The sequence below is a fragment of the Acinonyx jubatus genome, chromosome C1, assembly GCF_027475565.1.
Source record: "Acinonyx jubatus isolate Ajub_Pintada_27869175 chromosome C1, VMU_Ajub_asm_v1.0, whole genome shotgun sequence".
Taxonomy (NCBI): Eukaryota; Metazoa; Chordata; class Mammalia; order Carnivora; family Felidae; genus Acinonyx; species Acinonyx jubatus.
The window spans coordinates 39,959,919-39,974,477 of NC_069381.1; the positions used below are offsets into that span (position 1 = coordinate 39,959,919).

Genomic DNA, 14,559 nt, shown 5'->3' on the forward strand with positions numbered 1-14,559 from the left:
TTTAGAACATTTGCATCATCTTAAACCCATTCACTTCTTGATCTAAGATGTTTCCATAAATTCACGGAAGCCACTGTTTATCTAAAGCTACTATATATTCAAAGCCACACAAATATCTGCAATTGAGCAGGAAAAGCGCAAACTAACCTCACTTTTAATGACCTTTATAATCAATCCTCTACTCTGGCACTGGGAAGAAAATGTTCAGGTGCTTTCTCTGAAAGTTAAACCATTCTAAGTATTAAGTTATGGCACACTGTGTTGGAAAGAAATTAATTATATTTTTGTTGGTAACACATTTCAGGCTGTTTACACAGCTGACATTTCTCAGCTGTACCCAATTCATGCCCTAAGCTGTGAGGACGATCTTGTTTTGTAGCAGATGCCTCCACTTGAGTGATTTAAATAAGTATAAAAACACCATCACCTGCAACAATATAGATTACAAGCACCAGCTTTATGAGTTTTCATAATCCTAATGAAAGAAAGGTTTCACAACATTTATTTGCCTAGAATCTCCTTAGAAGACTACAGTTATAAGCTATTTTTGCCAAAATTTAAGTACTGGAGCTAGTGGATCTGCTATGGCACCAGTTAAAAGCAGCCTGGCCCTGAACATCTTTGTTGTATCAAATCATACAGCTCAAGGCAACATCCTGCCAATGTGGCAACATTTGCTCTGGGGAGGTGTGGGCAGGCATCACTTCACAGGTTCTGGGACAAGGTGCAAATATGAATAATGAGGCAAAAAAAAAAATCAAGTCTCTTAATGGAGATTCCCTCTTGTGTTAGCTGTGACTTAGATACAGCATGAGGTAGTATTATAGTCTTGAATGATGAGTTTAAGCTGCTTTCTATATTCTCCTATAGGAATGAAATTGTATTAGAACTCTTTGGTAAAATATTAAATGTTATCACAATCATTAAAACATGGGCCTCATAAAAGACTGTGTCAATTTTCTTCAATTATTTAACACCTAAGATGTATAAGGCATGATGCTATAGAGCAATTCACTACTATAATACTAACAGTTTTTCACTAAATTTTTCACTAAATTTGCCTATCACTCTTAGAACTTGCATCTGAAAAGTCTATTTCAGTCTGGTTTCCACAAAAATGGCATCTCAGGGCAGTTGGCTTTTCAAATCCTATGAAGTCCCACATTTCTGGACTTTATTACTTTGTGTTCTTGTTCTTCAATCAGACAATTATTTTTACTTTAAATTTTATATTACAGAAATTTCCAAATGTATATAAAAGTTGAGAAAACAGTATGATAAACTGAATATACACATCATCCAGCTTCAACAATGATCTATAGGTAGCTAATTTAGATTTACCTATATGTCCACTTACTCTCCCAACCCCACAAGTTATTTTGAAGCAAATCTCAAATACCATTTCATATATATAACCCAGCAAATTCTTGCATGTGATACTTTTCTGAGTTAATATTATATGTTAATATTAATTGTAATAGTGACTCATTTATTGAGTGTCTACTTTGAGCCAGGTACTGTATATATATTACAACTAATCCTTCTTATAATAAAACTGCAAATTAGTGAGGCAACTAAAGCTCAAAGAATTTAAGTGACATGCTCAGATCTTAATTATTTTCTTCTATTAATGTTATGATTTCTTGTGGCAGGTTATAAAACAATGCTGAGAACATTTCTGGTTTCTCCATGTCTCCTCAGGTAAACAGAAGGCTATCTTTTATGAACATTACTCTCTTATTTTTGTTAAAAATAAACATGGCACATTTTCTGTCAGATGTGTCAAATTTTCACCAACAGGGAAAAAAACAATCCAAACTAAAACCAGCAACCACATCCCTACCCTTAGCCATGGAAAACCAGCCAATAATCCTAATGATTTACTATCTCAACATTAAAATCAGTTGCTTACAAATAAATGTGCCTAGGGGCACCTGGGTAGCCTAGTCGGTTAAGCAGCGGACTTTGGCTCAGGTCATGATCTCACGTTTTGTGAGTTCAAGTCCTGCGTCGGGCTCTGTGCTGACAGCTGAGAGCCTGGAGCCTGCTTCAGATTCTGTGTCTCCCTCTCTCTGCCTCTCCCCTACTCACACTTTTTCTCTCTCTTTCTCTCAAAACTAAATAAACATAAAAAAAATTCTTTAAAAAAAAGGAAAGAAATGTGCCTATATGTAAACAATTTTTTTCTGGAAGGATTCACTTAAAATTTTTTTTCTCTATTTTCCGATTACTTAAAATATTTTTTTAATACTTATTTTTGAGAGAGATACACACTGTGAGAGGGAGAGGGGCAGAGAGAGAGGGAGACACAGAATCTGAAGCAGGCTCCAGGCTCTGAGCTGTCAGCACAGAGCCCGATGTGAGGCTCAAACCCACAAACTGTGAGATCATGACCTGAGCTGAACTCGGATGCCTAACCAACTGAGCCACCCAGGCGCCCCTATTTTCTGATTATTTTTAAAGTTTCATAATCTATAAAGCATTTTCCAAAGGCACAGTGTTTAAACTATGGAATAATTTAGACTCAAGTGGCATCTACATAAATTATTTAAAAATATTTCTATCTTCCACAAAATGTATGATGTTGGTGCTGAGAAAGAAGGAGTAATTATTATCCAGATGGAAATGTAATATTTACTAGATAATATAATATTATTATTATTTGGGTATTTATTATTGTAAGATGTTTACAAGGTCTCAATTTCTTTGCAGTCTGATTTATTATACACGTTAGAGTTAACGTCAAAATTCTTGAAACATTCTCATTTTTCACTTTTTTTTTTTAAAGGGTGTCTGGTTAGAACAGCCAAGAACATGGGAAAAAGTGGCCAAAATGTAATTACAATTGGCCTCCTTAGACAATAAAATTTACTCTCTTGGAAAAGAATGATCCCTGCAAACAGTATAGATAAGAAAGGTTTCAAAATTAACAATAGGATAATCATTGTAAATAGATATAATAATAGGTAAAAATAATAAACTAAATCTTTTCCTCTAGCTTGTTATGCTGGTGAAAATTATGGGTATGTTTAAGAATAGAGTGCCATCAATATTACTATACAAATTAACTTTTTTAAAAAGTATCAATCTACTATGGGAAATGTAGTTTTAAAACTAAATATGATTAGGTTGATTTTGAGACATCTGTAATTTAGGAAAAACTATTTTGTGTTTGGGATATTTCATTAGGAATGTCTAAATACATTCTTTTTATCAAGGAAAAAATTAAGTCAAATCAAGCAGCATCAAATTCCTGATACTGATACTGTAACATTACCAAAAGAATGTTGACGTTACTTGGTTTATGATATGTGTTCTGCAAGTGACCTCAAATTATTAGAACTCATTTTCACATTATTTGATTTCTAAAGTTCTTTCAGTGGAATATTCAAAGCATTTGATTCTGCTTTGTGATAATCACAGCCAATTAGACTGAAAATGGCAAAAGAGAAGAGAATAAAAAAATGACAACTCAATGGTCACTTACTGAGTCATCTGTGGCAGAAGCTGGCCAGCCCTCCCATAACTGATGGCGAACGGGGATACTCGTAAGGTCATACACATTTCTCTTTACCTATATAAAGAAAGAGACATCACAATTAAAATAAGGTTTCCATATGACTTATGATTGTTGCCACTTACATGATATACATTGTATTTCCTTTTTCTTCTGGATTTGAAACAGAATTTGAAACTAGGAAAACAAGAGTCAGAAAAATTTTGTAAAAATAATCTAAACCAAATTTAAAAGTAGATCCTCAATGAAAGCTAGATGAAATAGTAGTTCAAGAAACATCTCCCTCTGCCAGTTGTTTTTATATTCCTGAATGGCTTCAAGTTTCTATTCAGTCAAGAAGCTTCAGGTACACAGTTTTCACCTCTCATGGACCATAATTATAAATGTTAATAATATATTAAATTTTTAAATGACTCATGATGTGTAATAAAAAAAAGATATACTTTAAGTTTCTATGTGGGAGAAAGAAGATAGTAGTTTTTGTTTGTTTTGTTTTTTGGAGAGGCCAGGAAGAAAAACCTGAAGGTTTTTACTGTTTGACAGAAGTTTCACAGATATAAAAACACAGTGGGGTGGGGGGTGGGGGTGCCTAGGTGGCTCAGTAGATTAAATGTCTGACTTCGGCTCAGTGTCACGACTTCGTCATGCTCTCACAGTTTGTGGGTTCAAGTCCTATGTTGGGCTCTGTGCTGACAGCTCAGAGCCTGGAGCCCGCTTCAAATTCTATGTCTCTTTCTCTCTCTGCCCCTCCCCCTGCTTGTGCTTTTGGTCTCTGTCTCAAAAACAAACATTAAAACTTTTTTTTAAAGATATGAAAAGACAGATTATTTCTTTGATCTCACCCCAAATTAAAAACTACTTCAACAGCATATTTATTAACTGAGAGCCATCCATTAACATACTATTTAGGGTCTTCCTGAAAATAGAGTAATGATTCTTTTTAAATACTGTTAAAGATGAAAAACTATTTTTCTCAACATGCAACACTATGCCTTTTCATTTTAAAAGGACAGGAGGTAAGTAACTTATCAGAATAAAGTGTTGGAAGGTTAAACTCTATGTTACCCAGTAATTAAGAGTTGTCATACTGGTCTTCAGCTTTTCTTCTAAACCGGTTACAGAAATTCTATTTTATTATCAATGTACAAATTTAAAAAAATGACAAATCCTAAGAATGGAGAGATCATCCATCTTAATTAACTCTTCAAAGTTAGTTATGGGATTACCCGACTGTAACAAATGAAGCTAGTATTGAACATAATCTGTTCAATAATACCACTTCAATATAGAAAACAAGCAGCATTCGTTCATGTTTTAAAAATGCAGAAACCTAAAGTATCATGTTGTCTAATTACAGCATCTTGGATCACATTACTGTTTATTATACACAAACACATCTAAGTTATCCTTCCAGTGAAATAGAGATATATATGTTCACCAAGGAAAAGAAAAAAACAAAACAAAAAACATGGAACTCAATCTATTTTTATCTCTAATGTACACCTGTGAAAAAGACTATGTAAGTGAGAACTGAGGAGCTTGGGGGCATGGTTTGGTCCCCACTCAATTCAAACAAACAGCTTTTTTCAGAGGTTCTTAGCAATGGCCTTTCTACCATGCAGTATTTTGTTTATGGTCAGTCACATTAAGTTTGGAAATTTTCGTTAGTTATTATCAACCCAATAATACAACCAAATGCAACTGGATAAACTTCTGACCACTTCCACTAGCTAAGATTATTTTGTCATGCTTAAGGAGAAAGGTGTTCCATAAATACCTATCTATTATTATATTATCTATTATATTAATAAAAGAGAGGGAAAGGACAGAAGAGGGAGTATGAAACTTTATGCCTTAACACAAAATTCCTTTCTTAAAGTTATTTTTGAATTATGTTGTCTAGATACACTGTTTCATCAGCTATTTTTGGGGGGAAAAGGCAAGACAAATATTTACATCTGTTGGAAAGGTGGCAAGTCTACCCCAGTTTTGGAGAGTATACACAAATACTACGGATTGAGTATATAAACAAGTAACTCTGGAGTGGGATTCTTTAAATTCCACCTTAATTCCAAATCACAACAATATGGTATTATGAAATAAACAGTATTTTTCTTCTTCTATTAACTCATCTGTAACTGCACTGAAATGAATAACATTCCTTTGCTATTCTAAGCCTGAAAAGCATGTTCTGGCTATAGTGTTATGTTGGTATAAAGCACAACGCCAGACTGATGTGCTGAACAAAAGTGATCAAAGTTAGAGTAATGTTAGACATTGCACAAGTATTTGGCTTCATTGTTCTTCCCAGAATGACATCTGTTAAGCAACTTGTCATAGAATAAACTGGTTAATGCAGACAGACCTTGGCTGAGATGGTACAACATAAAGCATATTAGGCTAATGTTTGACTGTTCCAATAAAAAAGCTAAATTGACAGTTTCTGAGATTTAGTGAAAAGAATCATGTACTAAACCACAACCACTAAGCAACAATTTAAGAGAAAACAAACTAGTTTTCCAAAAATAATTCTGTATTTTATCAAAGCTGTAACTATAGACAGATTTTACCATTATATGAAAGAAAGGTAAGTGATATGATAGCAAAAGTACAAAATGAGTGATGCTTTTACTAATGTAGATACTGAAATTCTAGTATCTTCATTGATAGTTTTATGGAATTAAAATTTTACACCACAATCTTGCAGAGAAGGAAAAAATCCCAAACGTACACAAAAGTTAAAAATTATTCTTTTAAGAGATTAGTATTCTAGGAAACCTGAATAACAAAATATAGCTGTGTATAAAATGATGCAGATGAATTTAAGGTCATCACAAATCAAATGAAGAACACAGAGTTCTCTCAGAGAGGGAAGGAGGACAGAAAAACAGAGGAAGGAGAGCAAGAGATTGTGGGGACAAAGGCAGGACTACAGGGAAGGTGGAAAAGGGACAGGGAGGAACAGAGAAATTGAGAGTGACTAATTCGAGAGATTGGACAGCACTCAAGAGAGGCAGTAAGAACACACACAGGTTAGGCTGCTGTAGCTGGCATCCCCAGCTGCCATTATTGTGCTACTTCTGATGGAGTTTCATCTTTAGAGATTTGTGTTAAATTCCAGTTAAGGACAAGTGGCACTTCACAGGGTAACATTTCCTAAGGGCCTTTTTGTCTTACACATTTTCTTTGATCAGCATTGGCTCAATATTTTGCTGAACCTTCATAATCTTTTCAATTCTGGTTATACATTAAGCTCTAAATCTATGAGATTTCAGGCTGTTAAACTATGCAAATATTTCAATTAGTTCTGAAGAAATTTAAATTGCTTTGATTACCAGACGAACATTAAAGCTATGTTGCAAACTATACTGTATATGGATCAAGTATTCTAGATTGACAATAGACTTTCCAGAGTTTGGACATTTCTAGATTTCCTAAAAGGATAGTTTCATTTCTTCCCATTGCTTCAGATAAAATAGTTGTGACTAAGAAAAAAGATCAGATAAATTTGAAATAGTACAGAATATACTGATTTGTTTACTTGCTTTTCATTATTAATATGTTTATTATACTATAATTAATGTAAAAAGCTAAGCAGTGATCTTGACTTCAAACTTCACTATTTCCTCAATGTGGAAATTTCAGTGATAAACACAGCACTGGGGAAAGATCACTTTATTATGAACGTGTTTAATATAAAATTAAACATGATAATCATCTCCCACAAAGTTTTCTTTTGAGTTCCAAAAATTTTCAAACAATTTTATTTTTTAGTTAAATTTTATCAGAATTTCTTAGAAAAGAATTCTTAGGAAATTATTCTGCTTAAAGGCTAAATTGTGAGTCTCTAAGATTAGCTTCAAATGAGCTGTTTGTAGGTATTCAAATTGAAATATAAAAAACTTAGTAGATAACTTGTCAGCCTTAATAAAATCATTCTTTGTGTGTTAAATGTTGATCAAACTACTGAAAAACATTTCAGAGAATTTTAAATGTCATTCCAGTATTATCCAAGTGAAAGAAGATTCTGATAGAAAAGTCACAAGGTTTGAGGTATTATGGCATAATGAGAAGAGAGAACTAGATTTCTAGTCCTAATGTTGCCCAGCTGTTATTGTGGGCAAGTTGGTGAAATCTTTCTGAGACTTAGTTTATTCAATATCAGAAGAGAATAAAACAAGATCACTTCTAATTTTCAAAGTTCTAAAATCCTCTGATTTTGTGACAGTATTGGAGTTAATCCTAGGAACAGGAAGAGCTAAACATAATGTAAGACAAGCAAGTAATGAGGGAAAGTTTAAAATCATTCAATGCTAGAATACGGAAGAAAAATAGTAAAAAGTCAATAGATCAAAAAGGAAAACTGTAGATAATTTCAGGTAACACAAATATTATATATAATAAGCATATTAGGTGAATTTTTTTCCTTAGATGAGAAAAGTCTGAGCTTTTGCTTTTATCACACTAAAAAGTCTACATTTTTTTAAAAGGCCACATAACATTTTCCTCTCGTGAGATTCATTTAAAAATTAAGCCTGTCATGTTGGTTTCCCATATAACTACTCCATGAACCAAATGTTATCATTCAGGCTATGGATTTGCCAGACTACTACTAACTAAAACAGTTGTAAAGTGCTATTAACTTATGTCAACATCTTTAAAATTTTGAAATCTGGCCCAAGATTCTTAACATATCAAACATTTTAATAAAAATAGAAACAAAATACTTAATTGCCATGGGATTAGAACAGCTACCAATTTATGAGCATTCTAGTTCTCACATTTTTTGAATTAAGAATACTAGGGCAGATTACAACCCTTACCAAAAGGCACCCTGAAACTACAATCATTCTCTTACCAATATTAGAAGGCCTTTGGTCATATTAGACTGTGAATTTATCCAAATTTTAAATATATCAAACTTTGAACTCCAAGTATTTCACACTATCAAATGATGCTCTGGTTAAGAGTTTGCTAAATAATAACTGCACTGAAGAAATAAGAATTTGTGTGTGGGTGTTTAAATCAAAATAAAGCATACAGACTAGGCTTACTTCCAGTTTCCTAGCAGTCTTTGGTGCTCTGAAAGGCTTATACTTAAAAAGCCAATCATTCCTGATCCAGACTGGGTTTTGTACACATACTTCATATCTAAGGACTTTTCTTTTTCTTCTTCTTTTCTTAACATATTATATACTCATCCCAGTTGCAGATGGATTTGTTTTACTAAGATGCAAGTTAAAACCCTCCTAAAAACCCTTCCTGAACAAAAACACTTGAAACCGGATGGTGCAAGGGGAATGAGAAGGTGGCATCAGTAATCAAATGTTAATTAGCAAGCCTTTTTCCCCCTTCCCTCAGGGCTGGCCTGTGTTGGAGAATTCAAATCAGAAATCAATGCTCCAAGTGTTTAACTATTACTTCTTCTCATTAACCATTTAAAAGACTCAGCAATTCTCTCCTCATAAAAACAGTAACTGGAGACATTTCTTTTTCTCAAATACCATCTTTCCATAAAACAATGAAGATGTTGTTTGAAGAAAACTATAAAATTGAAGTTGCTTTCAATTAGGCTTTGAACTAACTGTATTCTGCTCTTTAAAACATCTTTTGGCTCTAACTGAATTCTTCGTTCTAACAACTGTAACTAAGTTTTGCTTTGTATACCATACTTAAAAACTTATTCCACTTCTTACCTGTCAGTAAGGAAGTTTGACGATTGGCATTTTAAAAGATTACTGGGAATGATGACAATCAAACCAATCAAATATGGAAATGCATCTGAATGCATTTACTCGGAAATGGATTTTAGCATCCTACAAAATTACCAAGGATAAGATTTAACACTTACATTAGAAAAATGGTTATATTCATAATTCCTTTCCTAAAATTTTGGTGTGGGTGAAAATGATGTAAAAATTGCAAAGTTAGGCCATATTTTTTTTCAATATATGAAATTTATTGTCAAATTGGTTTCCATACAACACCCAGTGCTCATCCTCAAAGGTGCCCTCCTCAATACCCATCACCCACCCTTCCCTCCCTCCCACCCCCCATCAACCCTCAGTTTGTTCTCAGTTTTTAAGAGTCTCTTATGCTTTGGCTCTCTCCCACTCTAAACTCTTTTTTTTTTTTTCCCTTCCCCTCCCCCATGGGTTTCTGTTAAGTTTCTCAGGATCCACATAAGAGTGAACACATATGGTATCTGTCTTTCTCTGTATGGCTTATTTCACTTAGCATAACACTCTCCAGTTCCACCCACGTTGCTACAAAGGGCCATATTTCATTCTTTCTCATTGCCACGTAGTACTCCATTGTGTATATAAACCACAATTTCTTTATCCATTCATCAGTTGATGGACATTTAGGCTTTTTCCATCATTTGGCTATTGTTGAGAGTGCTGCTATAAACATTGGGGTACAAGTGCCCCTATGCATCAGCACTCCTGTATCCCTTGGATAAATTCCTAGCAGTGCTACTGCTGGGTCATAGGGTAGGTCTATTTTTAATTTTTTTGAGGAACCTCCACACTGTTTTCCAGAGTGGCTGCACCAGTTTGCATTCCCACCAACAATGCAAGAGGGTTCCCGTTTCTCCACATCCTCTCCAGCATCTATAGTCTCCTGATATGTTCATTTTAGCCACTCTGACTGGCGTGAGGTGATATCTGAGTGTGGTTTTGATTTGTATTTTGTTAGGCCATATTTAAAGTGACTGAATAGCCTGCTTGGGATTCTCTCTCTCTCTCTCTCTCTCTGTCCCTCCCTACTCACTCTCTCTCAAAATAAATAAACTTAATTAAAAAAAATAAAGTGACTGAACTAATGATAATAAGTTTATTAAAATAAATTTGTGGGGCACCCGGGTGGCTCAGTCAGTTAAGTGTCTGGCTCTCCATCTCAGTTCAGGTCATGATCTCACAGTTTGTGAGTTTGAGCCCCTGCAAAAAGCAGGCAAAAAGCCTGCTTGAGATTCTCTTTTTCCCTCTCTCTCTGCCCCTCCCCTGCTTGCTGGCACGCAGATGCTCTCTTTCTCTCTCTCTAAATAAATACATTTAAAAAAATAGTTTGAAATAAGTTCGTATCTTAAGCTAAAGGTTAAACCTGAATTTTAAAAGAGAATTCCTAAGGTACTAATTTGAGCAAGGTTGAGAATGTTTCTCAAATAGGAAAGATGCTAACTTTTAAGAGCTTTCTGGAAAAACAAAAGGTTTAGAGAAATTGTGAAGTTGCAGAAGTTGAAATCATAAACAATAAATACAATAAATACAACTCTGTATAAATTAAGACTCTGTGTTTTAATCAGCCCTCAAGGTAATTCTTACTAAGCCAAGTTTAAGAAGCACTGTTTTAAGATGTATGAGTTATAGGCTTTCCCAGATAACCATACCTCTCTAGTATACTCATTCTAAAGTCCTTCTGAATTTGTGCCTAATGTAGCCAATCCTTTTTGAGAACAATTATGGTTAACAATGATTTGTTGCAAAAATTCTAGACAGGCTATAATTTTATTTGAATGATAAAGCGATCATTGTTAGTCTAAGAAACTAATGACACCCTACTACCTCTTTACCACAGACTTTATAGCACTGAAATAATTGATAATGTCTTCACCATTGAGAATCTGTGCTTTTCTTCAGTTTTTCTACCTTAAACTAAGTGATTGCTTTCTGGCTATAATATGTATTTGGACATTGTAGTAAAACTGCAAATCCACAATAAATGATATACTGGTCACACTAAATAAACTTGGAAGACACCGGTATACATCAGCTAAATTAAGAAATGTTCCTAAACATCAGAAAACTATATTTGGGGGCACCTGGATGGCTCAGTCGGTTGAACATCTGACTTCGGTTCAGGTCATGATCTCACAGTTGAGACTGATCCCCACATCGGACTCACTGCTGTCAGCCTGGAACCCACTTTGGATCCTCTATCCCCCTCTCCCTGCTGCTCCCCTGCTTGTGCTCTCTCTCTTAAAAATACATAAACATTTGGGATGCCTGGGTGGTTCAGTCAGTTAGGCATCTGACTTTGGCTCAGGTCATGATGTCACAGTTCCTGAGTTTGAGCCCCATGTCAGGCTCTGTGCTGACAGCTCAGAGCCTGGAGCCTGCTTCAGATTCTGTTTCCCTTTCTCTCTGCCCCTCCCCTACTTGTACTCTGTCTCTCTCTCTCAAAAGTAAATAAACATTAAAAAAAATTTTTAATAAACATTAAAAAAAAATAAAGGAAACTCTGTTAGAAGCAAATGAAAAGTTTGTTTTTTGTCTCCCTCATAGGCTAGCTGAAACAAGACCCAAAGGAAAAATAACAGAAGTTTAACCTCCTATGAGTCAGTCAAGACCTTGTCTTACAGGGCAATATCTCCTCTCTATACTTTATGGAAACAGTAAGAGAGTGCAGTTTTTCCAACTATTTAATGGCCCAATAGAAACAAATACTTTTTTAATGCCTGCAATGAATGTATCAGTCATTCAATAAATGCTCTTAAAATTTCCCTTTATTATTTTTTTGAAAGAATTTATAAAAAGTTTATTTTTGTATTAGCCAGCACACATCAAACATTTTTTTTAATTTTAATTTTATTTTTAAGTAAACTCTACACCCAACATGGGGCTTGAACTCATGACCCCGAGATCAAGAGTAATATGCTCTACTGACTGAGTCGGCCAGGCACCCCAAACTATCATAACTTTTAAAGCTAACTTTGTTGGTGCTTCTGGTGAGCTCAGTCAGTAGAGAATCGACTCTTGATGTCCCCCTTTTAAAATCAGGTAAATTAAGGCACCTGGGTGGCTCAGTCAGTTAAGCAACCAACGCCTAGTTTTGGCTCAGGTCATGATCTCATGGTTTGTGAGTTCGAGCCCTGTGTTAGGCTCCACAGGTGGCAGTGTGAAGTCTGCTTGGGATTCTCTCTCTCTGCCCCTCCCCTGACTGCACAGTCTCTTTCTCTCTCAAAATTAATAAATAAATTAAAAAAAAACAAATCAAGTAAATGAGTCAATCAATTTCTAACTCCTTCCACAATGGAAAACACCAATTAAGTCAAAAGTCAATCCTAGAAATAACTAGAGCAATTATAAGAACATTTTTAGAAGTTTTACTTTAACTTAAAACCATTTTATAAAGTTCAATTTTATGCACTACTTCAAAGATTGATTATGTAAACCAAGAAATACTTGTATATCCAAAATGTTTTGATTTTTAAGTCTGAATTTTAGCAGACAATTTGATATAATGTCAGATGCAGTGTACATGTTAATCTTAAGGATATAATTATGCATAAAACCAAATTTATAAACCAATTTATTCCTATAGCTATAGGGATATTCAATGCACCTAGTATATCATCAGACACATGCAAAACTGGAACCATTCTTAGTATCCAAAAATAAGATAATTAAATAAATAAGTAAAATATCATGCATCCACTAAAATGGTGATGTAGAACCAGGGTCAGTCAAGTACAGCCCAGAGGCCAAATTTGGTCTGCTATATTTGTAAATAAAGTTGTACTGGAATACCACCACTTCCATTTGTTTATATATTGTCTGTGGCTGCTTCTGAATTACCACGATGGCAGAGCTGAGCAGATGTAACAGAGGCTATATGGCCTGCAAAGCCTAAAATATTTACTATTTAGCCCTTTACAGAAGAAGTTTGCTGACCTTGATGTAGAAGAATATTTACTAACATTAAAAGTTGTTACATATTAGAAAAACGAGGCTATAAAATTATGTACATTTCTGCTTATTATATATATGCATACTATATGCACAGAAAATAAGATACATAATAAATGCACAGAAAAAAAGATACATAATAAAGGTAAAATTTGTTCTCTCAGTATCATGGGATTATGAGTTAATTTTATTTCATTTTTATCTTTTTGAAGTTTCTATTACTTCTGTAACAAGAATTTTGTTTTGTTTGTTTTTATTCAGAGTAAAGACATGCCCTTGGAGACAGAACAACCTGGTTTTCATTTCAGCTATGCTACTAATTATAAGTAACCCTGAACAAAGGAAAGGGGAAGGAAAGAGACACAAATGAACATTTGTTCAGTATCTTCTACAAACCAGGAACTTGGTTTTAACATATCATTTTCACAATAGCCTTTACATATACTACTATCTTCATTTTACAAATGAGCAAACTGAAGCTCAGAGACAACAAATAAGTTATTCCAGTTAATAAATGGTGAGATTAGGGTTTAATTTAGTTTTCTGAGATTCTGAAGTCTAGATTCTTTCACCACTATAGCGTATCTTCTCTTAGCCTAAATTTCCTCTTCTGTAAAATAAAGGGTTATAATAAATTATCTTTAAAATTCTTTTCTACCTGACACTTTTATAATTGTAGTGTGTAAGAATTTTCTATGAGACCTTTTACACTTACTCTAAATGATGGGCATTAAGTGGTAACAAGTAAGAGTGACCAACTATGAATAAAACCTCTGTCATGAGACCAAGAGAGCCTTTTCAGACCTGTTGTGCTGTAATAGGCAATAAAGAGCAAGTTACAGGCTACACATTTTTGTACTTTTAAGTGCTATAGAGGAATGACAACTGCCAGATCAAATAGAAACTTGTTATTGTTTCAACAATTGAATGCGGCCTTCACAGTAAGAGGGCAGTTCCTGGTGTCACACACAGCTGGGAAAGAAATAGCAAGATAAAAAATTTTCAAGGAAAATAAATCAAGGCAAGAGGAGAACAGTTAAAACAGTAAACTTCATAAAGTGAGGGGTAGCAAAAACTCTTTCTCATATAAGCTTTTGCCCAAAGCCTTGAGTTTCCAACCCATGCTAATGTAAGAGTTTTGGCTGGAATAAAAGAATATGAAGACATTTATACTTTGGGCCTGCTGATATTCTACTTTGCCAAAATACAGTAAATCAATTATGCCCTATTATTGATTATTCTAGTTTTCCTTCTCTCAACAGTTGGGCACTCTTAACCAATCCCTCTACTATGCTTTTGATTTGGACAAGTGAAACTCTAGTCAAGTATTTGTTTTATTTGCAACCTCTACAT

The 14,559-nt window shown here is 34.3% G+C and overlaps 1 protein-coding gene across 3 annotated transcripts in view; it reads right to left on the reverse strand.

Annotated features, from left to right (window-relative positions):
- FAF1 (Fas associated factor 1) overlaps window positions 1-14,559 on the reverse strand; it is a 508,536-nt gene that overhangs the window by 215,690 nt on the left and 278,287 nt on the right. For all 3 annotated transcript variants that reach the window (XM_027059229.2, XM_015070778.3, XM_015070768.3), the window contains one exon: window positions 3,488-3,574. In XM_027059229.2, coding sequence (XP_026915030.1) covers window positions 3,488-3,574 — 87 coding nt within the window. The remainder of the gene's footprint in view (window positions 1-3,487; window positions 3,575-14,559) is intronic.